This window comes from Diceros bicornis, chromosome 2 (assembly GCF_020826845.1).
Source record: "Diceros bicornis minor isolate mBicDic1 chromosome 2, mDicBic1.mat.cur, whole genome shotgun sequence".
NCBI lineage: Eukaryota > Metazoa > Chordata > Mammalia > Perissodactyla > Rhinocerotidae > Diceros > Diceros bicornis.
In genome coordinates this window covers 79938250-79964812 of record NC_080741.1, presented here as the reverse complement: position 1 = coordinate 79964812, position 26563 = coordinate 79938250, and the positions used below count along the sequence as shown (strand labels likewise).

At 36.3% G+C, this 26563-nt stretch overlaps 1 protein-coding gene across 4 annotated transcripts in view; it reads right to left on the bottom strand.

Annotated features, from left to right (window-relative positions):
- LOC131419011 (contactin-3) overlaps positions 1 to 26563 on the bottom strand; it is a 279521-nt gene that overhangs the window by 190476 nt on the left and 62482 nt on the right. For all 4 annotated transcript variants that reach the window (XM_058563677.1, XM_058563641.1, XM_058563649.1 and 1 more), the window contains exon 4: positions 14883 to 15058. In XM_058563677.1, coding sequence (XP_058419660.1) covers positions 14883 to 15058 — 176 coding nt within the window. The remainder of the gene's footprint in view (positions 1 to 14882; positions 15059 to 26563) is intronic.

Below are 26563 nucleotides of genomic sequence, written 5' to 3'. Positions count from 1 at the left end.
GCAGTTATTTTACAAACTAAAACATTGTTATGATTCAAAAGAAATAACAAATACATTCCATTTATACGGAAAAGCATGAAACACAGACTGAGAAGTTACTGAAAAAATGTTGACTTTTATAGAATTTTAGTTTTAAAAATCACAACTTTCCTATGTGACTGGGTTGAAAAGTATTATGTTTGACTAAAAACTTTTGTTTTGTTTTTTAAATTCATATAGCATGAATGGCGTACTAATAAAGTTATAGCTTTCTGTTTTAACTTGTTTTTAGACTATCAGAGCAAAGCAGCTTTGAACTTCATCAAAGTCATTATGTTCAAAGATGAAATTTATGTTTTTAGCCACACTATTTAGTTCTGAGAAATAGCACTGTCTATAACTCACAGCAAACTAGGCTTCTACTAATTATAACACAACAATTTTAGCTAATTAGTCTTTAGTACTTTTTCGTTTCAGACACAGCCAGCCACTCTGGGATTCAAACTTAAAATTTTCTGCATTTCTTTAATCTTTCTTCAAACTTCTTTTTCCAAATCTCAATGTGCTTTTAAAGATTATCATCTTAAAGTGAATAATGTGCTACCTCCTCTGCTGGTAGAGGGAGGAGTAGTTCTTTGTACGGGCATATGGTCAATTTCTATTTTACACAAAAAGATTGCAAAATGGATAGCAGCAAAAAAGGAAGGGAAAAAAGGGTAAAAGCAACTCTGGGCTGAGTAGATACTGTCTTACATATCTTTTGAAGAGAAGGGGGTAGGATATTCATAATCCAATGTAATGCTTTTCATTTCATAGTGTATCTGCTCTCAACCTCTAGGTCAGAGGTTACTAACTGGTGACCCCTGGGCTGTATCTGGTCTTCAGACTTGTTTTGTTTGATGCAGACAGGGTTGGCCTGTGCAGTGTTTCCATAAAAATTAAATTTAGTCTCTAATATTTAAAATGTCAAGATATTTCATGTAAAGAATGGATTTTGGCTTATCTCAAAAAGTGATTAATTTTGGTAACACTGTTCCTACATTTTCTCATTCATTACTTCATTCAGGGAACAAATATCGAATGAGCCTCTACTAAATTCCAGGAACTCCACCAGACTCTAGATATAGCAGTGAACAACAGTCTTTCAATCTAATAAGGGAGACAAAAATAAACAAATAAAAAGATGTAAAATGTTAGGGAAGGATCAAGCCTATGGTGAAAATAGAGAGAACAGAAAGTGATTTGTTTCTCACTTGTCTTCTTAGGAAGTGACATTGAAGCAGTGACCTGGATGAAGTGAGCAAGCCTTACAGATCTGAGGGAAGGCCTTGAGAGAAGGCATTCTCAGCACAGTAAGGAAAGGGAGGGTTAGTGGGGCTGGCTGCGAGGAACGAGTGAGGGGAAGCGATAGGAGGTCACATATGGGAAGCAGGACACGGCATGGGGAGCCAAGGTAATGACTGAAATCTATTCTTATTCTTATGGGAAACCATTGGAGGGTTTGAGCAGGAAGGGACTGATTTCACAAGTGTGAAATTAAAGAAATTACTCTGGTTGTTGGGTGGAGAACAGAAAATTGTGGGCAGTGGGGGCAGGGAGTAGTACTAGAAAGAGGTATGAATTAGAAAGCTATGTGAGAAGGCTACTGCAGCACGTGAGGTTAGAAGGGAGCTTGACTCCCATTCAAGTGGTATCAGTGGAGGGAGTGAGAAGTGCTCAGTTTCTGACTATATTTTGAGGGTAGAACCAATGGGATTTATTGATGAATAGATGTGAAGTGTGAGTACCAGAGAAAGACAGATCTCAAGGATGACTCAGCCTTTGGGCCTGAACAACACAACAAATTCGCCTTTACCAAGGTAGAGAACAGTGGAGAGGTGGAGGATTATGGGGAAAATCAAGATTACAGTTTGGAAATATAAGCGTGAGGTGTCTACTGATATCCAGAGTAGAACTGGCAGATGGTTATTTGAACCTGAACCTCAAGGGAGAGGTCAAAGCCGGAAGTTTGAATTTAGGAGTAATTAAGCGACAAAAACTGGGCAGCTGAGTAGTGACTGCCCCCTTTAGAAAGAGCATGCCATCATCTCTGGTCAATCCCCGACCTTACTACTCCTTATTGCTTACACAAAGCATGCTTCTCTAACTAACATCATCTTCCTATGTAACCAAATTGAATAGAAATATAAAAAGCTCAAGAAATGGTAGACTTCCAGTTCTATAAACTGCCTTGCAATGTTGATTAAAATACAACAAAAATTAAGTTGAATGCATAGCTGAGCAAAACGTCAAGCTGCAAAGCAGAGCAATTAATTCTAGAGCTTATGCCGTGGTTGCTGGGGTAGTGGAATAAGGGTGTGGAGAATGAGAGCATCAATCTTGGCAATCTGGTAGCTTAGGCTGAACTGCCCATGTGGAAATTGGAGATGAGGTCTTGGGCCTAGGAAATGGCCATTTGGACATAAGCCCTTTTGCACACAGCTACAAGTGTGAAGGGCTGTACTCATGGTTAAACCCACCCACAGACCCAGGGAGAGACTAGAGAGTTAGTTTGTTCATCTCTTTCTCGTTGGAGTGAGGTTGTAGCAAGGGTGACAGTTTTGGAGGGGGTAGGTATTTCAATGAAGAATTCACTACGTTGGGCTTATACCTCACATGGTTTGGGGTTTCATATATATTTAACATACAGTCAACCCTCATTATTTGTGGATTCCATATTTTCAAATTCATCTACTCTCTAAAATTTATTTGTAAATCTCAAATCAATATCTGCGGCACTTGTACAGTCATTTGTGGATATGCACAAAGTGGGGAAAACTCTGCGTCATTCCACACACACGTTCCCAGCTGAGGTTGAATGAGATGATACTCTTTCTTCTTGTTTCAGTCTCAGATGTAAACAAGTATCCTTTGGGCTGTATATTTAGTGCCACTTTTTTTTTTTTGCATTTTTCTGCTCTTTGTTGACTTTGCTGTTTAAAATGGACTCAAACACAGTACTGAAATGCTGTCTGGTGTTCTTAAGCACAAGGAGGCAGCGCTGTGCCTTACGGAGAAAATACGTGTGTTAGACAAGCTTCATTCAGGCACGAGTTATAGTGCTGTTGGCCATGAGTTTAATGTTAATGAATCAACGATGTATATTAGATAAGATGCCTTTAAACAGAAACATGCATAAAACAAGGTTATGTATTGATTGACTGACGAAAATGTTATGACCAGAGGTTTGCAGGAACCTAACTAACCACTGTATTTCCTCTAGGAATGATGGTTCAGTATTCACTAGTTCAGTGTTAACAATGATTTCACAGAACAGAATAACTACCATGAATAACGAAAATTGACAATACATGGTGGGCTACATCGAGCCAATATATTAACACAAAACAGTGCCCGGGTAGATTATATTTCTGGGGTTCCTGGAAAAAGACATAAAAGATGCTGGGTATGGACATTCCATAGGCCAAGGGTAATGGGAATCTCAGATTGGCATGGGTAGGTGGAAATTCTGCTAAAAATCAAATTCACATCAAAAATTATAAAAAATGGAAATATTCACTACATATCTGAGAGTCAAGATACAAATCAGGTTAACACCAACAATATCCTGAGCTAACAGAACAACATTAGGAAAGAACACCTAAATACACAAGACTTTAAACAAAGTAATTTATAAAACGGAGGCTGAATGTCAAACCATCAGAAAAAACAAGATGCTCTGAATAGAGCACAGGAACATATGACAAAGAACCAGACAGATGTCTAGACATGAAAAATATAATCAGTGAAATTCAAAACTCAAAGGATAGTTTAATGGTAAATTAGGCAGAGACGAAAGAATACTTAGTTAAATGCAGGCAAGAACTAAGTAAGTAACAGAACAGTGCAAAGAGATGTGGAGATGGAAAATATGAAAGACAAGTTAACAGAAATGGAAGAAAGAAGGAGAAATTTCAAAATATATTCCAAAGGTAAACCAGAAGGAGTAAAGAGTAGGCATGCAGGATAAACAAAACTAGAAGAGATAACTGCTGAAAAAAGAGTTTTCATAAGACATGCAACCCAAGATTCAAGAATCATACCCTAGAAATGTATAAAAATGATGGTAGCTTATCCTTGGAGAGCATGCACTGTGTACTAGGCACTGTTCCAGGTGCTTGACATATTTTAGCTCATTTAATCCTCACACCTGAGGAGTCTACTGATGAGGAAGTAAGTTCTACTGCTATCCTCCCTTTATAGACGAAGGGCCAGAAGCACAGAGAAGTTCAGAATCTGTCCAAAGTCACATAGCTGGTAAGTGGTAGAGGGGATTCAAATCCAGGTAGTCAGCTCCAGCCTCTGTGCCTTCAACACTACACTCTACAGCAAAAGTATTTTTTTGAAGAATAAGGGCAAATAAACACACTTTCAGAACAAGGAGGAAAAGAGAAGAAAAACAAAATGGCCCTGACCACTAACAGAAACTTTTTAAATGGGTTTCTGTAAGAGACAGATCCCAAAGAAAGAAAATGATCTCAGATGCCAGAAAAAGGGTGCACAAAGGAAATAGTAAACATATGGGTAAATTTTAAAAAGACCACTGATTATGTGAAATTACAATAAGGCTTCCAGGGAAACACACATATCCAATTTCTCCCTTCCTCCTGAGATTTTCCCAAAACTAGGACTGACTTGCAGTAAAAAGAGATTTTTTTAAAGACATAAACCCCCAAAGACAGGAAAATATAACAGCAAAGTACAATAAAATTTTGGAAGCTAGAAAACGGAAGTGATAGTGTTAACTGGTTTGGCATAACGGAGAAAGATGACTTTTAAGCTCATAGTGAGGAAAGCCTAGAAACGAGTAGATCTATGCGCAGAATCCTTAAAATGCTTAGGATTGGCAGTAGCAGGCACACCTGGAAAAGGAAATAAAGTGGAGGAGGTGGTAAAGCAAGAATTTAAGGAGCAGTTGGATACCAGATCCCCTGTCCCACCCATATAACCAAAGGAGTGTCACTCCGCACCAGAATAGAAGAGGCTTATGCTCTAAAGAGCATAAAACACAGGATGTCGGGATAGAGGTCACCAGGCAGATTCTGTGAAGGGTCTTGTGAGGAAACACGTGAATTAAATAAATATATGCACACTGGATGCTGCAATCCAATAGGCTTCTTCTCCCACCAGGCTCCCAGAATGCTAGTGGCGGCCTTAGCCATCCAGGAGGAAGACTAGATTCTTTTCCCCTCTGGGGAATCTGACCTACCCCAAAGGGAAGAACTAAAAATATGGATATTAAGGGAAATCCAAGGGGATGAGGTACAGTATAAGGAACCTCCCAGTGATAAGCTTCAGGATGTAAATGAAGACTTCAACTAGGTTGTTAGCTCCCCACTCTTAAGTCTGTGCCAACAACCAGGGATTACCAGATATGTACAAGAGAAATTCTCATTTGAAAGAGAAACCAACCAGCATAAAATAGAAACAAAGCCACCTGGAAAAAACAGGTTGTATGGGGGAATAAAATGATGTAAAGGAAAAAAGGTCATTCATACCTTCATGTGGTATGAAAAGATATTGCAACTATTAAACTAGAATATGATATAAAGAGGAAATTTAGAGTACAAAAGTCTCTTAAATTAAAAAAGTATAATAGAACACTCAATAGAAGTGTTCAAAGAAAGGGTTGAAGTAATTTACCAACAGATAGAGATGAAAATCAACAGAAGGAAATTTGCATAGAATGTGTGTTTGCTGGTGGGCGGGGTTGGGGGGTGAGGATCACTAATTGAGGTGATCCAAAATGCAAATAATGATCTGTGTGAAACAGAAAATAGAGAAAACTGAGAGGAAATCATAATATCTCTCAAAACGAAAGGACTCATGTTCTGACTCCCAGTATCTAGGATGTTAGATAAAATTTGACCCATACCAAATCAAATCATTGTGAAATCAGAACACTGGGGACAAAGAGAAAATCCTACAAGCTGCTTCTAGAGAAAAACATTTCCCTCTAAATAAGGAATCAAATGGCATCAGACTTCCCAACGACAACACTGGATGCTAGATAACAAAAAGAAATATCTTCAGATTTCTGAAAGGAAATGATTTCTAACATCATATTCGTACAAGGCTGAGTCTCTCCATCAAGTATGCCCATATAATAATTTTTAGAATACATGGTCTAGAATGATCACAGATATCATTCATCCTTTCTTAGGACATTTGAGGACATGGTGCTCTAAATTGACGAGCACCAAGAAAGAGGAAGACGTGGAATATAGTTGAAGGGAGATCCCAAGAAGACAGTTCTGCCCCTGATGTGCAGGGAAACCAGACTAAACAGAGCACTCCCAAAACCTCCAGGACAGATTTCTCCAAGAAGATAAAACTGATTGATTATCTGATGCATCTTATTATCTGAGAAGATATCCAGAAAATTGGCCAAAATTTTGGTTGACATAAGACCATAGAAAACTAAGAAATTAAAAAAACAAGATTACTGATTTTGGGAAAAAGAAAAACTATACATGAAAGGAAAAATAATCATAATTAAAATTTGCTACAAAACTCAGCTCTGAATATCATTTACTAAGTTGTTATAATGTATAACACTGAAATTCTGACCCAATAAAATCCTGTAATAACATGCCCTGAGATAATGCAAATTCAAACAGTAATCAACTACAACTGACAACTGGCATCTCCCCAGCCCCCTACTCTCAAAACAGAGGCAGGTGAAATGGTTAACTCTCTGGGGAGTTGGATGGGAAACTCTGGGGAGTTTGGGAAACTGACTGGCTTGTGATCATTTGGGACTCTATCCAGTTAGAGTACATTAAGTAGAATATAGTGTGAATTTCCCTATTTTTAATTTTGTGTTTTTGTAAGAGTTATGACTTTAAAAATGCTGTTTTTCACAGACCTCATAAAAAGGCAACCTCACATTGCTGTGGTGGCAAGGTGGTGGTATGAGAGTGTTATAGTACCAGTTGGCAGATCTCATGGTCAATAAGTAATGTTCAGAACTAAAAATCAAGAAGTAGCAATATAAGCAAGTTATTCAGAAAAATTTAGGTAAGTATCAAAAGAGCCAGTTGAAAAGCTGAAAGTAGTTACCTCTAGGAAAGGAGAAATAAAGAGGATATGGGCAGAAGCCTGAACATTTTCCTTAAAAAAGAAAAAAATAATCTATGTAGAAGTTTGCACATGCTTATTACATTATTTCTGATATAAAAGAAAAACCAAAAAATAAAAGAAACAGTAGCAATACTGTCTAATCTATAGCATTAAAAAATTTAATAAAAACAGTGAACAACAAGAGCAGAGTATTCTGGAGGAGGGCAATACAGTTTAAAATATCGCAAAGTCCTCTATTGTTGGAGACGTTGGCTAACTTGAGACTTTGTTAAATATGCATACTAAAATTTCTAGGGCAATTACTATAAGAAAATAAATAGGGTGTATAACATCTGATGTTACTGAGGGAGAAACAATTTCTCAACCAATCCAAACCAAGAGAAGAAGATGAAAAATCAGAATATATTAATAGAGCAATATTAATATATTAACATCTAAACTATAAGGCAAAATGATTTATTAGAAATAGAGGGTCATCTAATGTTGACCAAAAATATGCCCCTTCTAAATTTTTATACTTCGATAATTTACTAAATACATCATGCAAAAATGGACAGAAATACAAAGATAAACTGAGAAATCCACCATCATTGTGAGAGAAATTGATAGATTAATTAGATAAAGCATCAGTAAAAATATATATGATTTGACCAACACGATTAACAAGTTGAACCCAATGAACATATGGAGAACACTTCTCTGGTTAATGGGCCACTAGGTTAGAAATGAGTATCAAAGGATGACAAGGAAAACTCCATGTTTGGAAATTTAAAAACACATATCTGATAACTCATGGATCCAAGAGAAAATCATAATACAATTATAACAGTTACAGAACTGAACCATAATAAATATGCTATATGTCAAAACCTTGGTGTACAGCTAAAACTGTGCACTTTCAGGGAAATTTAAAGCCATACATACATAAAGCCATATTTACATTAGAACAGAAGAAAGGTAGAAAAGTAATGAGTTAACCGCACACAACTTAAGCGATTAGAAAAAGAATAAAGTAATCCAAGAACTTGGAAAGAACACCAAAGAGCAGAGTAAAATGAATCAAATAGAATAAAAAGATTTAAAAGTGAGAAACAATAACGTCAAGTTCTGACTAGTTTGATTAAAAAGAGTACTAAAATAATATTTAGAATGAAACAGGGACTGTACTTACAGATAAAACACAGGTAAGAACAATAATAAAAGAAAAAGTTTTGAGACAACTTTTTGCCAAAGCATTAGAAAACATAAACAAAATGGACAAAATTCCTAGAGAATATACAACTTATCACTAAGAAATAGTATGATTAGTCCTATAACTATTCAAGATATTCAATCAATAGTTAACATATTTCCTGAGTGAAAATTCCAGGCCTGGATGGTTTTATTTGTAACTTCTATCTTATTAAAGAAACAGATAATTCCAATATTTCTCAAAATTTTCTGGGGAATATAAAAATAAGGAATATTCTCCAGCTCATTTTTAGAAGTGAATATAACTTTGATACTACAGCCAAAAAAAAGGATAGTATGAGAAGAGAAAATAAAAAGAAAATCTCCTATATGAATATGTATGCAAAAATACTAAACCAAATATTAGCAAATAGATAACATCCAAGTATTAAAAAAATTTACATAAAAGCCAAGTTGAAATTAACCTAGGCATAGAAGGTTGATTAATACTAAAAAATTGTTCATTATATTACAAGGTTAAAGGAGAAAAACAGCATGAATATCTCAGTAAAAGTAGGAAAACGATTTAAAAGAATACAGCATTCATGATAAAAACTAACCTAGAGAAAAACTGCCTTAATTTGATAAGGAGTAGCTATAAAATCTATTGTAAACATCATATCAAATGGTGAAATATTAATGGTATTAATTCTCTTTAAGATCAGGAGCAAGACACAGATATCCACCATCAAAATATCTATTCAATGCTGTATTTAGGCTAGAGAAAGTATAGTCATATAAAAAGATATAGAAGGGAGCAACAGTGGAGAAGGTACCCAAAACTCTCATTACCTGCGGATAATATGATTCTCCAAACACAAAAGCCCAAACAAGCCAGAGACAGTGACCACACATGGCAAATCAGTTGGTTAAGAATGGACTCTTCAATCAATTGGCTTGTGAAGATGACTTCCCATATTGGAATAAAATAAATGGGTAGCTCTACCTCACGTAACACACAAAAACAATTCCAGATCATTGAAGACTTAAAAGCAAAAAGCAGAACATTAAAATTTTATAAGTACATTTAGGAGAATGTCTTTACCATTTCAGGATAAGGACGAAAAATTTTTAAAAATTCAGAAGAGAACATAAGCTATAAAGAAGAAGATTGATACTTTAATTTAAAATTAAGAACATCTGTTCATCTTTCGACAGCATCAAGGGAAAAAACTAGCTAGTAAAGAGGAGAAGATATTTGTAGCATACATAACTGACAAAGGATTAATCTAGAGTATACAAAGAACTCTTGTAGTTAAAAAAAAAGACTACCATCCTGTGAAAAAGTCTCTAGATAACAGAAACATAAATAGTCAACATATTTTTGAAAAGGAGCTTATTTTGTAATTATAGAAACACAAATTAAAAACATAGTGAAATCCAATTTTATATTCACCATATTTACACAAATGAAAAAACAGAACACTGACAAGTGTTGGCAAGGATGCAGATCAACAGACACGAAAATAACATTGAAGAATAAAAAAGTTTTAGACATATGCATACTGTATGTGATGCCATTATATAAAATTTAAGAAATTAACAGTGTAAAACAATTTTACATGTTGTTTAGAAGCACATATATATATATTCAAATAATTAAAGAAACACATTTAATTCAGAACAGTGAATACCTTTTAAAAGGAAGAAGGGAGAGAAGAAAATGTCATCAAGGTGACTTACCAGGTAAGTTTAATTGTACTTCAAATCTTAAGTGGTGGCTACACAGACATTCTTTATGTTTTTCTCCATACCATTTGTACCTCTAATATAATTCATATTAAAAATATAATACATCTCAAAAATGGTTAAAATAAAAACATTTTAATAAAGAATTATAAGAAATTCAACAATAACACAAAACTATTAACAAAGCAACGATATTTGGGGTTTTGGAGGTACCTCTAACCTTCTATGGTTGAAATTAGAGTTGACAAAAACATCTCCAAATGTATTAAACAAGCACCAAAATTATACATATGTAACATAAAAGCAATTAATAGAGAAAATACCTACAATTCAAACACTGCATTATTTTACATATTTCTTCCTCCACAGATTTTGTCTCTGTTCCACAAAGAATCTATTAGAAGGAATAGAGAAAGCCTACAGAAAGCAGGCTTCTTAAATTATGAATGGCCTTCCACTTTCATTTTATTTCAAACACTATTTTCAAGCAACTTGATTAATTAAGATAAAATTTCTTTGCATTTTTATGTATTAAAAATGGTGCACTGGGGCCAGCCCAGTGGTGTAGTAGTTAAGTTCGTGTGCTCTGCTTCAGCAGCCCGGGGTTTGCGGGTTCGTATCTGGGCATGGACCTACGTACCACTCATCAAGCCATGCTGTGGAGGTGCCCCACATACAAAACAGAGGAAGATTGGCACAGATGTTAGCTCAGTGACAATCTTTCTCAAGCAAAAAGCAAAAAGAGGAAGACTGGCAACAGATGTTAGCTCAGGGCCAATATTCCTCACTAAAAAAAAAAAAGTAAGGTGCATTGACTATACTCTCATTTACTCATTTACCCATGATGCACATTTTAAGTACTTTCTTCATGACCAACAGAAACAAAGAAGTATTACTAAGCATGGAAACATACAATATAGGTCAAGAGAGGAGACATTGCTGTAGTGAACACTTAGAACATTTTTCAATGATAGCACTTTACAGTCCATTTGCCTGCAGCGAAAATAGTCAAGATCCCTCTGAACCGGAGTCATGAGAATCCTACTAATACAAGGGTCTCCCATCCTAATCTCTTCTTTCAGTTAATGTATTACATCCTTTCAAGGTTGCTAAATAAAAGAAATGCTCTCTTATAACTGGTAATTGGCAATCTCTGATGTATTTATCCTCCACTTCCTTTGCTTCCTTCTTTGGTTTCTTTACCAGAAACCTATATCCCAACCATATGAATTCAAAAAAACATTTTTGACCTTTCCAGTCTAATGTGGTAGCAGGCTTAGAATACCCAGTTTTGCTTCTTCTAACTTCTAAAAAATATTTAGGAAAACACCAAACAAATTGCAAAACAAAAGAATCTCACTGTACACCAAGACTGCTAAGCAATCTAATACCAAGCATGGGAGTAAATAAAACTTGTGAAGCAGATGAGGACGGACCAGGTGCAAACCCAGGGGACTAAATGGTACATCTGGTTTGCATTTTGAAAGAGAGAATTCACAACAATTGTAGGAAGATACTTTGTACCTAATTCATTACATGTATCCTGATAGGGTACGCCCCAACTCAGAAGCAACAGCACCAAACAAAGAAAACCAACAACTTTTGTTGGGAGGGGCAATGCACTATATAGTTTTTGCTAAGTATGCCCAAAATCAAAGTCCCAATCACTCTTAACCAGGCCCATATCTCAGGGATGTGTCTGCAGAGAGCAACCTGGAGGGATAAGGTAATGTTTCTGTCCAGGACGAAGAGCAGGTTTGCTATAAAAGAGGTGGATTATCTAAGTGCACTGTTCCTCATCTGTGAGTGCAGCATCTATCCTAGCCATATCATATGACCTCCGTGGGACTTGGGGACAAGGGTAACTGAAGTATGTTGCTTACTGTGCTGTGAGTAACGGTCCTTTGTCATTGACCCAGGAATATCGTGTCTTTAGTTAGCCTCCGTGAAACAGCAGCAGGCTAGTTTATTAGTGTTTAAGTAGGATAAAATAAGATCGTGGACTCAAGTTTATCCTACTCTGCTTATAAAGCAGGCCAGGAACTAGTGGCAAACTGGAAGAGGCACAATGTAATTTTAGTAATTGTATTTCCAAACAAGTCATACTCTTCAGGAGGGAATGACTGAGGAAAAACCTGTAAGTTAATTATACTTCACATATTACAGGGTATCAAGAATCTATAGCAGAAAAATATCACTACATAAGAGGAATAATGTATTTGGTGAAAGCGTCTGGGAAATAGGGAACCAAATCGGGAATTGCACGTGCTCCTATAGATCAGAGAAGATAATAGTGACCTGTGCACGTGGAAAAGAGAGTAGAGCCAAGGTAGGCCATCGACACCATCTGTTGGCAATGGCTAAGTCTGGACAAAATTTGCTTTAGAACCTACTGAAAATACTTAAGCATAAAAATAGATGGGGTCAGCCCGGTGGCGCAAGCGATTAAGTGCCCACGCTCTGCTGCAGCGGCCTGGGGTTCGCCGGTTCGGATTCCGGGCGCGCACTGACGTATTGCTTGTCAAGCCATGCTGTGGCGGCGTCCCATATAAAGTGGGGGAAGATGGGCATGGATGTTAGCCCAGGGCCAGTCTTCCTCAGCAAAAAAAAGAGGAGGATTGGCAGATGTTAGCTCAGGGCTGATCTTCCTCACGAACAAAAAAAAAAACAACAGAAACACCAAATAGAGGTAGTGGAGGAAAGCCTGCCTCTAAGATCTAAAACAACATTTCAGAAAGCTGACTGTATCTTCAAAAGCATACAAACAAATAGATGTGGCCTCAATAAATCAGGACCAGAAATTCATAGGAAAGAAGAGTCTGAGATAAAAAGTATTTCAAGAAATGGGCCAAAAAAAAAAAAAATCCAATATATAGACTATCAGTGCCTTTTTAAAATACAAATAAATTAGACATGAAACTAAAAGACATGTAAGAAGGAAAATTTCCTGATCTGTGTACAAAATGTGTAAGTATAATACAAGAATCTTTCAAGTTCTCAGCAAAGTAAGTTAAAAGAGATTTAAACCTAGCTGCATGCTGGAAATATATATGTTTTTAACTAAAAGGATGAAGAAAAAATAATCTCATATACAGCCAAGTCAAACAAATAATACAAAAAAAAAGGAGGTGATGGTGAGCTCCCAAGAAACAGAAATTAGTCTGATCCCAGACTTCTGTTCACTAATACTATTTCCAGAAAATAACAGAGAAACACACTTGAAATTCTTTGACAAACAGCTTTGGGATCCAACATTTGTACCAACCAAAAAGTATCTTCACATTTAAGGCACTATATGACAGTCTTTAAAATGCAAGAGGATGAAACAGAGTTATATTTTTAAATGTAACTTATTAAATGTTAAAAATATTTAAAAATTGAGAAATTAAAAAAATAAGAATGCAAAAATGGGAAGAGGTCTTGTGGCTGACATTACAGCCAGGTAAAACATAGATACATCATAGATTTTAGCAAAATTCTGATTAAAAACAATATGCACATATAAAATTATTCATAAGAAGAGTATTACATAATTATATATAGACTATATACAAACACATACATGCATATGTACATAGTACCTAATATATATATGTATACATAATATATATAGTACAATGACATAGTAACAATTTAAATCAATAACCATGGAAATCACCAAGACTGCCAAGTATACAGTAAGGGAAAAAAGGAACTAAACTTCTGTTTAAAATAGAGGGATTCAAAAAATAATCTAGATTTAAAATTCTGACTACTAGGGAAATAAATCTTTGGTAAACTTAAGGGTGACCACTTATATAATATAAATATGACATATAGGCTTCAAAATACCCAGGAAAGATACAGGTAAATAAAAAACCAAAACACTGTCCAGAGAGCAGGAAAAGAGAAAAAATACAGGAAAGAGCAAGTAAGTATGAAACATGAAACACACAGAATATAACAGCAGGAGCAAAACCAACCATTGCCATCATAAAAACAGAAAGCAATAGAATAAGCCATGCATTAAATGACACATCATCAATTTATTAATGGCTTATGGCGGTGGGGGGAGAATACTACCACATTATAAGAACACATGCTTTCCAATTTCAGAATTAGTGGAGTGGAAAAAACTAAAAGAAATCTTAGAACCAAGGTAATCTTCATACACATTATATACCAAATACACAACTAAAACAAAGGAGAGAGACTAGTAAGAAGACATAAGAAGTAGAAAATAGTCAAAAGAGATACTGGGAAGATAAAAACTAAATTGCACGTCTGGTCCCAATTTTAAATTCCCTGGAGAAAGAATGTGATTTTCTCAGGTTGGGCTATGTGTTCACCCAAGTCCAATTAACATGGTGCAAACTTGGCTGCCAGAGCCAGGCCTCAGCGGGGGGTGCCCTGAAGGTCACTGTTAGCGGGCAAATCCACAAAGAAGGTCAACAATACGTCACATTCTTTTCTTTCTCACTGTCTTTGTGCCTTGATATTTTCAGATTTATCAGATGTAATTCTCTAATTTAAATGTTCTTCCAGAGCCACGATTATGTCTGACAATTCTTTCACATTCTTTTCATTTTAACGTAGTACAAAGCACAGACAATCTGCTCAATAAACATTCTTAACTGGATTCTTTTTCCTCCCCTCACCAGAATCCTTACAAAATAGTAAAACGAAATACACACACACACACAGTTTAACCTCTGATTTGTACAGTATACAGAGATCCAAAAAAATCACATCACGTTGTTTTCTCAACCTATTTATTGAATTAATAAAATCCATGTATTGTTTCTGAAATCCAAAATGACCACACAAATTCAGCTACATATTCTTAAATGTTGGACTTGCTAGATGTGTGAATGTAAACTTACAGGCAAACTGGAGTTTAGCTTCTCTGCTGACAATCGTTCCAAGCGAATTTGTGGCAAAACATTGGTAACTTCCTGTATCCCAATTTCTATTGGGGTTAATAACCACAAGATTTCCTCCGTTCAATTTATAACGATATTCCATACTCAGATTAATATCACTTCCATTCAGTTGCCACCTGTAAAAGAAACGTCAAGGTTTTTCCCCTCTTAGTATATTCAAATTTTTTTTAAAAGTCTACATTATAAAATCCACTTTAAACATCATCTCTCTTATAATGAAAGACAAAAAATATATTATTCAATTGTTATGTAACTGAAGATCAAATATGCCTCAGTTATTTATCAGAAACTAAGGGTAAGTATAGTAGAAAGTACAGCAGAGTAGCTTCTAGAAGGTAAAAGATTTTTCAAGATTTTCTTAAGAGGTGAGACTAATTTAGTTTGTTCACTAGGGGAAAAATTAGGCTGGTTCTGTATAGGCAAAGATGAAGTAGAAAGTTGAGGTAATTATCTCATATACTTCAGGCCAATCTCATGCTGCCCATGAAGGAGGAAAGGAGCACATTTCTTTGATTTACCCAGACTGACTGAGCACATTTAATAAATTAATTGGGTAAGTGCTCAACTATCCATTTCAATTTGTCTGGGTAAATACCTGTCCCCGAGGCCCTCTCCACTCTTCTAAGCCATCACAGTGCTATTTACTAAATGGTACTCTGTGGTAAAAGACCCTAAATGCCACCCAGGGGCTCTGAAACAGTAAAGGCTCCAACCCCAGAGCCGTATTTATCAATGAGAAGCCAAAAGGAAAAAACAAGCTGGTTTTTAAACAAGAATTTTTCAACAGAAAAACCAGAAGTTTTTAAACAGTAAGTATACCGGACACATCAAAGTAAATTTCACCTTTAAAAACTCATTCATATCCCGCAATCTCAAGAATACATCCGTTGTATAAACTCAGCCATCTACCTCCTAGAAACCTTAATTCTCATAATAAAATTACACTGTTATCAGTTCTATAAATTTTAGCGTTATAACAACAATCATCTCAACTGTTCTTTATAATAATTTCAAGAAAATGTGTAATATGATACCCATTTTATAGATGAAGATTTCAATAAAACAGTTGAGTGAGTTGTCAACTGTCCCAAGACTATTAACCGACTGGATCAGGAGTAGTACCCACTTGAATTCTAGCCCAGAGTTCTTCAATCACATCATAGGCCATCTAAAAATTGTTGTCTTAATATAGAAATTATTTAACCCAGACATATTATGTACTGTAAAAGCATGTAAAGAAGTAAAATGTGAACACTATCACATATGAAAGTGCATGAAGTTAAATGAAATATTACATAGCTGTGAAAATGTATGAACTTTTATAAATATGGAGAAATCTCACAAACAATGGTGAAAAGCAAATTTTAAAAATGCAGCTTTATACCATTTATATAAAGTTTTAAAACATGTAAAGTAATATTAAGAATTAACTGAATATATTTTAAAATGTTTGAAAATGATACAACACAACTTTAAGGTATTTTAAAACTCTCATGGAGAGAAAGTGGGATGTACTCAGGGTATGAACACTGGGAAATTTAGCTTTTTTTGGTTTTATTTCTTAAACCAAGTAGTGGTTATATGGATGTTCATCATTATACATGATTGTATGTTTATATCATTTTCTATATCTGAAATAATGCATAAGAAAGTTTTAGTGATGGGGTTATAGGAAATGGATAATTTTATAAGTTTGGTCCCTACTGCTCAAAGTAATATTTTATCATTTGCTTATTTTTTAAATTCCGACTTTCTTGATTTTTCTTTCTGTATTCACATACAAGTCTCCCAGGTTTAAAGTAACATTTCTCCTGAGAGGCCAGAATGAAATAAAGAGGAAAAACTGGAGACTCCAATTCTTTTCTTTTGAACTTAGAGCAAAATTAGAAAGAAATAGAAAAAGCTGTCACCTCTTTCTCACTTGTGGCAGACTTCTGCTATTGGTTTTTTTGCCTTGTTTGTAGATTAACCCTCTTATGATTCTTCCCAGGGTGCATCCATATTTGCATGTACATTTAGAGTCCTTTCTTCTATTTTCACTTTAATTCTGCCCTTAGAGTTTTGAATTCGAACCATAAGCACTTATTAACCCTCCCTCATCTTATTCCTCCCCAAATCCTAGACCACAGAAACTCAGAAAAGGAAATGAAATACAGGAAAATTGTCCATCCACATTCTGTCTGAATACTCTGCAGTCTTAATACACAATGTGGTCTGCAGACCAGCATCATCACCATCCTCATCATCATCTGAGAGCTTGTTGGAAATGCAGAATCTTGGGCTCTGCCCTAGATCTAGTGAATCAGAATTGGCATCTTGATGAGATCTCCAAGTGTTTAATATGCATATTCAAGTCTGAGAAGAACTGGTCTACACTATTCCCCAGTGGCAACCATGGACTGCCTGGGGGGACACAAGCAGATAAAAACTCCCCACTCTTGATTTAGCCTATTTCATACTCAACAACTATAATTAGAAAGCTCCTTCCCCCTCCCTATATCCCTTCCTTCCTACCTCTCTCCCTCCCTCCCTCATGAAAAAACATTTATCGAGTGCCTATATGTCAGGCAATTTTCTAGGTTCTGAGGCTGTGGTGAAAAAGGCCCTGGCCTTCATGGAGGTTATATTTTGTGAAGACTTTTTTCCTCGCTTCCTAGTTCCTGCCCCACCCCCTTGTCTAGTCCCCAGGCCTTAGCCATTCGTATCATGTAACAGCATAATGAACAGAAATGGGATTCAGAACCAAGTGTACCTCGGTTTATGGGTTGGACTCACCCTTCACCAGCTGTGTGACCATGGAAATTAACTCTCTGTGATAACAGAAAATATATATTGGTCTCTGTCCCCAGCTCCTGACTGATGGCTCCTGAAACCCTTGTAATTTCCTGAGTGATAACAGCATAAGGAGCATCTTTTGTTCTAATATTTGGTCTTTGACCCAGGTTCCTGACACAGAGCTCCTGAAACCCTTGTAATTTCCTGGGTGATAGGAGTGTCTTTTCTTCTAAGGAGGTGACTCTGGGTGGGCTCCTGGAGGAAGGCTGGTCACCAGAAAGACCAAGTCATGCTTAGAAGCTTGGAATTTTCAAGGCCCCCCCCATTCTTTCGAGAAGGGAGAAGGGCTGAAAATGGATGGAAAATGATCCATCAAGCCTATGTGACGAAGCCTCCATAAAACCTCAAAAGGACTGAGTTCGGAGAGCTTCAGGGTGGTGAACGTGTAGAGGTGCTGGGAGAGTGGCACGCCGGACACAGCATGGGAGCTCACACATCACTTCCATCTGGATGTTCCTCTCTATCCTTTATCATAACCTTCTGTAAAAAGCTAGTGAATGTTAAGTAAATGTTTCCCTGAATTCTGTGAGCAGCTCTAACAAATTAATTGAACCTGAGGAGCGGGTCATGGGAAGCCATGATGTGCAGCCAGGTTGGACAGAAGTTATGAGTAACCTGGGGACTTACTACCTGCGATTGGCATCTGAAGTGGTGGTGGTGGGAGCAGTCTTGTGGGACTGAACCTTAACCCCTGAGATCTGACACTATCTCTAGGTAAATAGTGTCAGAATTGAGTCACATTATAAGATACCCAGCTGGTGTCACAGAGAATTGCTTGGTATGGGGGGAAAAAACTCCACACATTTAATGACCAGAAGTGAAATGTTTCGTGTGAGCAATAAAGGAGACTCACAGGGAAGAAACATACAGTAGGGAAGAACTGGATTTCTTCCTACATAGGAGGTGGAAAACTGAGGTTTTTCATTTACACTCCCCTAAATCTAAGGTTTTAACATGTAAAATGAAGAGAATGTCATCTTTCTCACACGATTGTTCTATAAATTTATTTAGACAGTGTATGCAGAGCTCATAGCTCAGGGTAGGCCTTCAACAAATGGGTGGGCACCATTATCACTGTGGGAATAGGCTCAGTTAAAGGCTGCAAACCTGTCTGTCCGCTTTGCTTTCCTTTTATTCCATCCCCATTGAGTACATGTTGGTTATACATAATCTGCTAGATTCAATGCTTTTGGTCATCTCCTTTCATGTGGAACAAATTGTGTCTTCCACATATGGTTTGTCTGCATTTGTACCTGCCTGAGAAGTCAGCAAAATATGGGACAAGACACATGCTAGGCTTGACCTTCAAAGAATAAAGCTGACAGTAAATCACAACTGGGTGGGTTGAATTTTTAAGCTGTAAATAGTTTGTCAGTTACTAAGTGACTTAGTACCTGCAGTGGGAAAAATTCCTCTAAATCCAAATCAGGAAAGATGTCGTTAATTTCACACACTTTTGAATGGAAGACTCTCACAACAAAGGGTCCTTGTGTTTTCGTTACCTACAAAGTACAGTTTGTACGGGGAAAACAAAGATTTTAGCTCTAGAGTTAGAATGTTTATGGCCTAAGCATGCCTGATGGCTTCATTTGAAAATCATGTTTTTGTGCTTAGCTGATGAATAATAAAGGTATAGTGGCTATGTAGAAAATGGTAAAGATAAATAAAAATATGGAGAAGCAATTCTTCTTTCCTATTGAATAGCTGGAAAGATTGAGGAGATCATAAAGTATGTGGGAAACTACTTTATTTCAGTAAGCATCTAAGATCTAAAAGCTATCATCCCAAAGTTTTGACTTAAGAACCCGAACGGAAAAGATGTGTTCTATTATGCATAAATGTTTCTTACTTCCTTTAGCTCAGTCTTCATCATATAGACACACTCCCTAGATTATTTCACTTTGTGAAAAGGCAAAAACTACTCTTTTAAATGTGTTTCTGCTATACCAAAAGTATAAGTGCATTTGCTTTAGAAAACTCCTCAGAGCTAAGAAATACTTGAGATACCCTGAGGAATGTTAATTTTCTTTTTACAAAGCAATATAATTATTTCTCTCCTTTCTAATACTATTTATCATTAAATGGAACTCATCCCTAGATGATATAAAATTTCTTAAGATGTTATTAAACATTGATTGGTTTTCCGCTTGCTGAAAATACGTGAATTCAAAAGGGCTGTCTTTGTTTAAACTCTACAATATGTAAGCAATCTCTGGGGTCTTGGGAGTCCAAACATTATTTTATCCTGAGAAAATAGTGTACTTAAGTTCCTAATGCAAAATATTCATATTTGGGCCTGCTTTCCAAATATTTCTTATATTTTCATCTGTATAAGAAATATTCAGAAAAACTGAAGGCATACACACATACTCCTTCTTCCACAAAGTATGTGTCCAATAAATCTACAAATCTAAAATCTTAGACTAATTTGCTTTGCAAGTACATTGTAATCCAACTATCCAGAGTTCATACAACACACGGTAGTAAAGTGTGACAGGTAAATGGCACATTCAGGTCACAAATTTGGGAAGCTTTCAGAGGTAGATATTGACTTTTGGTTTTGCACATTCGCAATTCTTTGTAAAAATTACAGATGTCTACCTTTATGCAGGAATTTTGAAGTTCATGAGAAACTGTCAAAGTCTCAGAATGAAATCTTTTTGAAACATGGAAATTGTTTAAAACTTAATAAAAGTAACATTTGCATATCCAAATTCTATTCCAAAAGGCTTAATGCAGTGATCCAGAGCAAAAGAAGACAGCCTTATGGCTCTTGGGGCTACATACACCAGCATTTCAATCATATAACATTTACATTGTGCTCCAGAAACAGACTAACCTTGTAGCTTTAGCTTGGTGGTAAATGTCACAAGATTAAGTACCTTTGAATAATCATCATGTTGCAACACTCTTGAACGATCTTCTAAGTTAACTGTCAGCTTTCAGTGTTCAAACACTCATTCTACATGAATTAGGGTTTGCTTTTAGAATCCACGAGTGAGACATAGTTTATTATTCATATTCCACACATCTACTGATTCTCAGCTAATGAACTCTCATCCTCTTTATCTGCTTAGTGTGGAGGTTATATGTGAATTTGATTTTGGGCCAATAACTGGAGGTGAACACTTGGAGTGCTGGAATGAGAAGTCCGGGCTGCTTACTCTGCTGCTCTACCTGAGCGAGTATGCATGGGATCAACCCACTTCTTCCAAATCTCAGTTACATCCTCTACACAACAGGACACTGAAAGTATCGACCTCACTGGTCAGAGGCTAGGCAGATAAAGTGAGTGAGAAAACTGGGCCAAGGCTACAACAGAATGGTGGAGTCTACAGCAGATTCCACCCCCAGCCAAAAAAAATTCAAATACAATTTCTTTAAAACATTGTGCATGCCCCAGAGCCAAGAGTTTTTGAATCTTGATTATAAAGCATAAGGTGTCTGACATAGGAGATATTTCAAAACTGGTAGTTATTACTTTGAAATCATGAAAACTATAATTGTTACTTCCAGGAAACAAACTAAAACATGAGTGGCTGAGGGTATATGAACCATTGCCTTCCAATACAAAGAACAAACTACGTGTAAAAGTGTGTGTGTGTGAATGTGTGTGTGCAAACACAAATTTATATAATAATGAGTTAAATCAGTATAAAAAGCCTAAATTCTCAGGATTAAAAGGTGCTTTTCAAAGCATATAAGCTCCTCTGGATGATGACTATCTCAAGTACTGCTGAATTCTCACCATCAGCCATAATAGCTGGTACACGGTAGGTACTCCAAGAAGTTTCCTGAATGGAGTAATCTAATTGTACCCTCTAACCTCCATAATAGCCGTCCCTAACTGTGGTCATCCATATTATCAATAAACATCTCAAAGATGGGGAATTGATGCACAACTATTTTCATTTACTTTACTAGTTAGTATTTATTTACCATACTAGTTATCATCAGATATGGCAACCTCTTACACAAAACCACACTAGTATGGAATAACAATAATGAGTATAAACATAGATATATCTTCTTGTTAGTCTAGTTTAAGGCACCAAGCCCTGAATTGTGTCTTCCACTAGAATTTGATAACAAGCTTAGAGTATGCTACTCTTTGAAACTGAAATGAACAAAACTGAAAATAAATCGAATGACTTCAGGTAGTTTCAAAATAAACCCAGGATATCATTCACCTCAAAGTTGATTGTATAAAGTTACTATCCTTCAGGATATCTACACTATCGCACAAAATATGGTCAGGAAAATGGAAATATAAGCAATATTCTGGAGAAAAAGAAAAAAGAATGTCACCTGTTAGACTTCAATAAAAAACAAAGCTAGAAGAAGAAAATAACTTACTAAAATCTTTAGGGGGCTGGGGTTGGGTTTGGGAAATCTGACCACACTAAACGCTTGTTAAATCAACAGGCAATACTTTATTTGGGGTTTGACAGGAAAATTAGGAATTTAATCACAGAAGCAATTTGTGGTTTTAGATGCCGCTTTCAAGTTAATAAGCAAATGCATTTGTGTTCAAATGCAATGTTTGTTAATATGTTTACCGAAGTGATGAGAATAATTGCAGCCCTTGAAAGAATGAATGTCTGAATTTGCATATTCAATACTTTATCCAAAAATAACTAGTTAGGCTTCAGCAATAATTGCTGAAGATATAAATGCGTTAAATTGCGATGCTGTGTTTTTAAAATCTGTTTTATGACACAGATTCCCATTTCTCATTCATTGATACATTTTAAACATATACATTAAAAAAAGCAGATTAGAGTTACACTGGGATTAAAAACAACTGTTCAGTTTACATAGTTATAGCTTAGTTCAAATTGATCAGTGATTGTTTTAAAATTATTCCAAGGAGAACTGTAGAAGATGTTTGCTATTTCTGCCTTCCCTGCAACCATTATGGCTTTTCTGGTAGCAGCTGTCTCATTCTCCTTTGAAAAGGCCACACCTCACACGACCCAGACCCGGCCACTCAGAATACTCCCTGTCTCAGACCCAAGAATATGAATGTGACCCAACTGATTTAACTTGTGTTTGATCAGTATGTGTTACCCTTCCTCCTCACTCCACTGCAAAAACATAAGAAAGAAGAACAAAAACAAAAGATGTGAATTAGTTTTTTATACTGCCATCTTTAGTTTCTAAAATCTAACCTCTACATTCCTCCTGGGTATTGACTGCTGACAGTATTAGCTATGATTATTTTTCATGTTTTTCTGACACCACTCGGACCCTTTGATGACATGAATAGGAAAGATGCCCTCTTCTTCCAGTTGATATTACGGGGAGGATATAAGTAAGTCTGGAGTTTCAGCTAGCCATCTTTGTGACCTCAAGAGCAATCTGTCTTCAAATGGAGCCAAAAAAGAGGAATCACTCCAAACTTAAGAACATTCTATAGAATAAATGATTGACTGCTTCTGACCCTCCGACCTTTCATGACATTCTTGACTTCTGAGACATGTTCTAATCCCAAATTCCTCTTTTTCGTTTTCCCCCCATTGAATCATTCCATTTTTTTTTTTTCATGCCACCAATTGAGCATTCACTATCTGTCAGGCATTTGGAATGTGAGGATGAAGAACACACAGTGTTCACCTTTAAGGGAGTTACATCCTACCAAAGCAATCACATTTTATTTTGATCAGCTTTAAGCACTGGGTGCCAGGGGCAGTACATTGTTGGAGCATGGAACCCAGCACTGAGAATACCAAGAAGGCCTCATGGGAGACATGGTAGCACAGCCAAGTTTAAAATGCCCTGTAAGAGATGCTGTCTACCTCTACTTGGCTCAGGCGCTATAGATATTCTTTATTTTTTATGGTTTTCAATCATTCCAACCATGTGAACATTTCATTGCTCTTAGTGGCTGATTGTGGGTGTGGGGACCACAGCTCATCAGTTGAAGAAGTCAGGATGCTAAAAGGAGTTGAGCTTGAGGATAAACACAGAGAATTGGGCCTAGTGATCTAGCAGAAAAGACTATATTTCCTTAAGGGCCAAGAGAATTTAGAGAAACAATAACTCTTATTTGCCTTGGGGCATAAAAGTAAAATAATAGTCACATCAGATCTTACATGGTGGCAAGATATATGTAAGGGACAAATTGCATATAATCAAAATTATGCTTAAAATATGTCATATATTATTATATAGAATATACACAGTATATATACTGTGTATATTCTATATAGTGCATATATGCTGTATTTTTTATATTCTACACATAGAATATATATACACATATATAAAATTTATAGCATATATAGGACATATATTCAGCCAAATATAGTACTATATATGTTACCATGTATAGCATTATGCCATGTATATGTGTGTATAGACAACTTAAACCTCCTTTCCTTACATTTATTCCTTGAATAAATGGTGAGCAGAAATCAGTCTATTTATTTTCTTTTTCTTTTTTATACTGCATGCATTTAGTTGACTCAGTAAATTAAATATGTGTAGAATGTGACTCCATTACAGGGAACTTAAGAGGGTGAAACGGTAGCCAGGAGAGACCAGTACTTTGCAATGGTATTGAGTCCTTACAACTTGTATATCCAAGATTCCTTACACCGTACTTGATTAAAATAGTTTGCTTGTTCTATAGAGCCAGAAGAAAATGATGTTTTGGTCATTTCCTTGTGAAAAGAAAAAAATGGAGGAGCCTTTACAGGAAAGAGCTGTGGATCCAAGGGTCAGTCTAGAGCAGTGGCAACCAACAGAACTTTCTGCAAGCATAGAAACTTTCCTCTGTTCTGTCCAACACAGTAGCTGTTAGCTACATGTGGCTACTGAACACTTGAGATGAGGCTGCTTTGACCGAGGAACTGAATTTTTACTTGAACTGATTTAAATTGACAGGGCCACATTTGGCTACTGGCTACCATATCGGACAGCACAGTGCTTAAGTCTTGAGCTAGCCTAAACATTGAAAATGCAAAGTCCACGTGACCCACATTCAGCTTTATGACTTATTTTCTTTGGCCTACATTATGTTTAAAAAGAAAAGCAGAGTCAACACTATAAGGAGAGAGTTTCCAAAAAGAAAATATCTGAACTTTAAGCATCTCTTGAAAAGCTTTTGTAATACTGGACCAACACTCCTGGATAGTAACAGGTGGCCAGTGCTGAGAAGCAGTCGTGACCATGTGCTGGGCTTGTGGCTGAGTACTGGACAGCTTCCAGTCATTACTCGATGTGTCTATATATTCTTAAGGCAGGCCCACCTCTTTTAGTTTTGTTACTTGCCTGGTCCCTATTGGCACTGGCATATTTTACCCCAGTCCAGCTTAAATATATGGTCACTTTAAATGCTAAATGGCATCAGTACAAGTGACCAAAAATCCTTCTCCTTGACGTCTTTCATATTAGCAAATTGTGGGCATTTCTAACCTTATGAAAAGTCAGAGAAAATCCTTCCTATTTAAAAAAAGTTATTAATACTTCCTCAGGGTAACCTCTTTCAACATCATCATCAATTACGATGAGACTGAATACTAATTAACCTTTAAGTATAGGCTTTGGGGCTCAGGCGGGGAGATGCAAAAGAAAGAGTACAATTCTCAATTAAACCCTAAGACAAGTAATTTCTCTTGAGAATTTCTGAACTTTTGGATTTCTAATATGGCCAATTAAGAGTTCTTTTTACCCAATGGGATAATAACAAAGACAAAAATCTCTTGTTAGGCAATTTTGCCTCAGTCTACAAGACAGGCTCTGGGCTTTCAAAGGACATTCATTTATAAGACTCAAACTTTATTCTGAATCTTGGGAAACATGTTTGGATTCCCTTTAACTTGTGGTTTCACACGACCCCCTAATTTTCCTCCTTGGCTGGCTATCTATCTATCTACCTATCTACCTATCTATCTACCTACCTACCTACCTACCTACCTTCCCTCCTACCTATCTACCTACCTATCTGCTTACATTCATAAATACTTATAAAAACATATCCCTTCTCTGACTTCATGTAAAGAAATCTCCATATCCCCTTTTTTATGTCCTCAATGTTATTACATATTTATCTGTAATTTTTAAAGGATAGTAAAAAAAAAAAAAAAAAAAAAAAAGAACAAGAAAGCATATTTTCTTCTGAATTATTTAAAGAATAATGTGGAATAGCACCTGGTTGACTGAAAGTTAAAAGCTAGGGAAAAAAAAAAATCAGGCCATAAATGAAGGTGATGTCTAAGTACATAAAGTTATAATTATAACCTACACTATTTTATACCCCTATTTACTCCATCAGCACAACCTATTTCTTATGCAGATAACATGAATAACAGAGAGCTGTTGCTTGTTATAGGAAAGCCTAATATTTTCACAATGAAAAGAGGTTCCCTTGTGCATTTTTTATTTTTTTTTGTGAAGAAGATCAGCCCTGTGCTAACATCTGCCAATCCTCCTCTTTTTGCTGAGCAAGACTGGCCCTGGGCTAACATCCGTGCTCATCTTCCTCCACTTTATACGGGATGCCGCCACAGCATGGCTTGCCAAGCAGTGCGTTGGTACATGCCCGGGATCCGAACCGGCGAACCCTGGGCCGCCGCAGCAGAGATCGGGTACTTAACCGCCTGCGCCACCTACCTCCTGCTTTTTTAAGCTCTCAATTTCTAGAGACTATAAACCTTCAGTTTAAGTGAAATTTTATATTGGCTGAACGTCTTAACTTCAGAAAATCTTTACAGCTATAATGAAAGTGTCTGCCTTTTTTTGGCTACAAACCAAATATTTTAAAACAACACCCAGCATCTTAA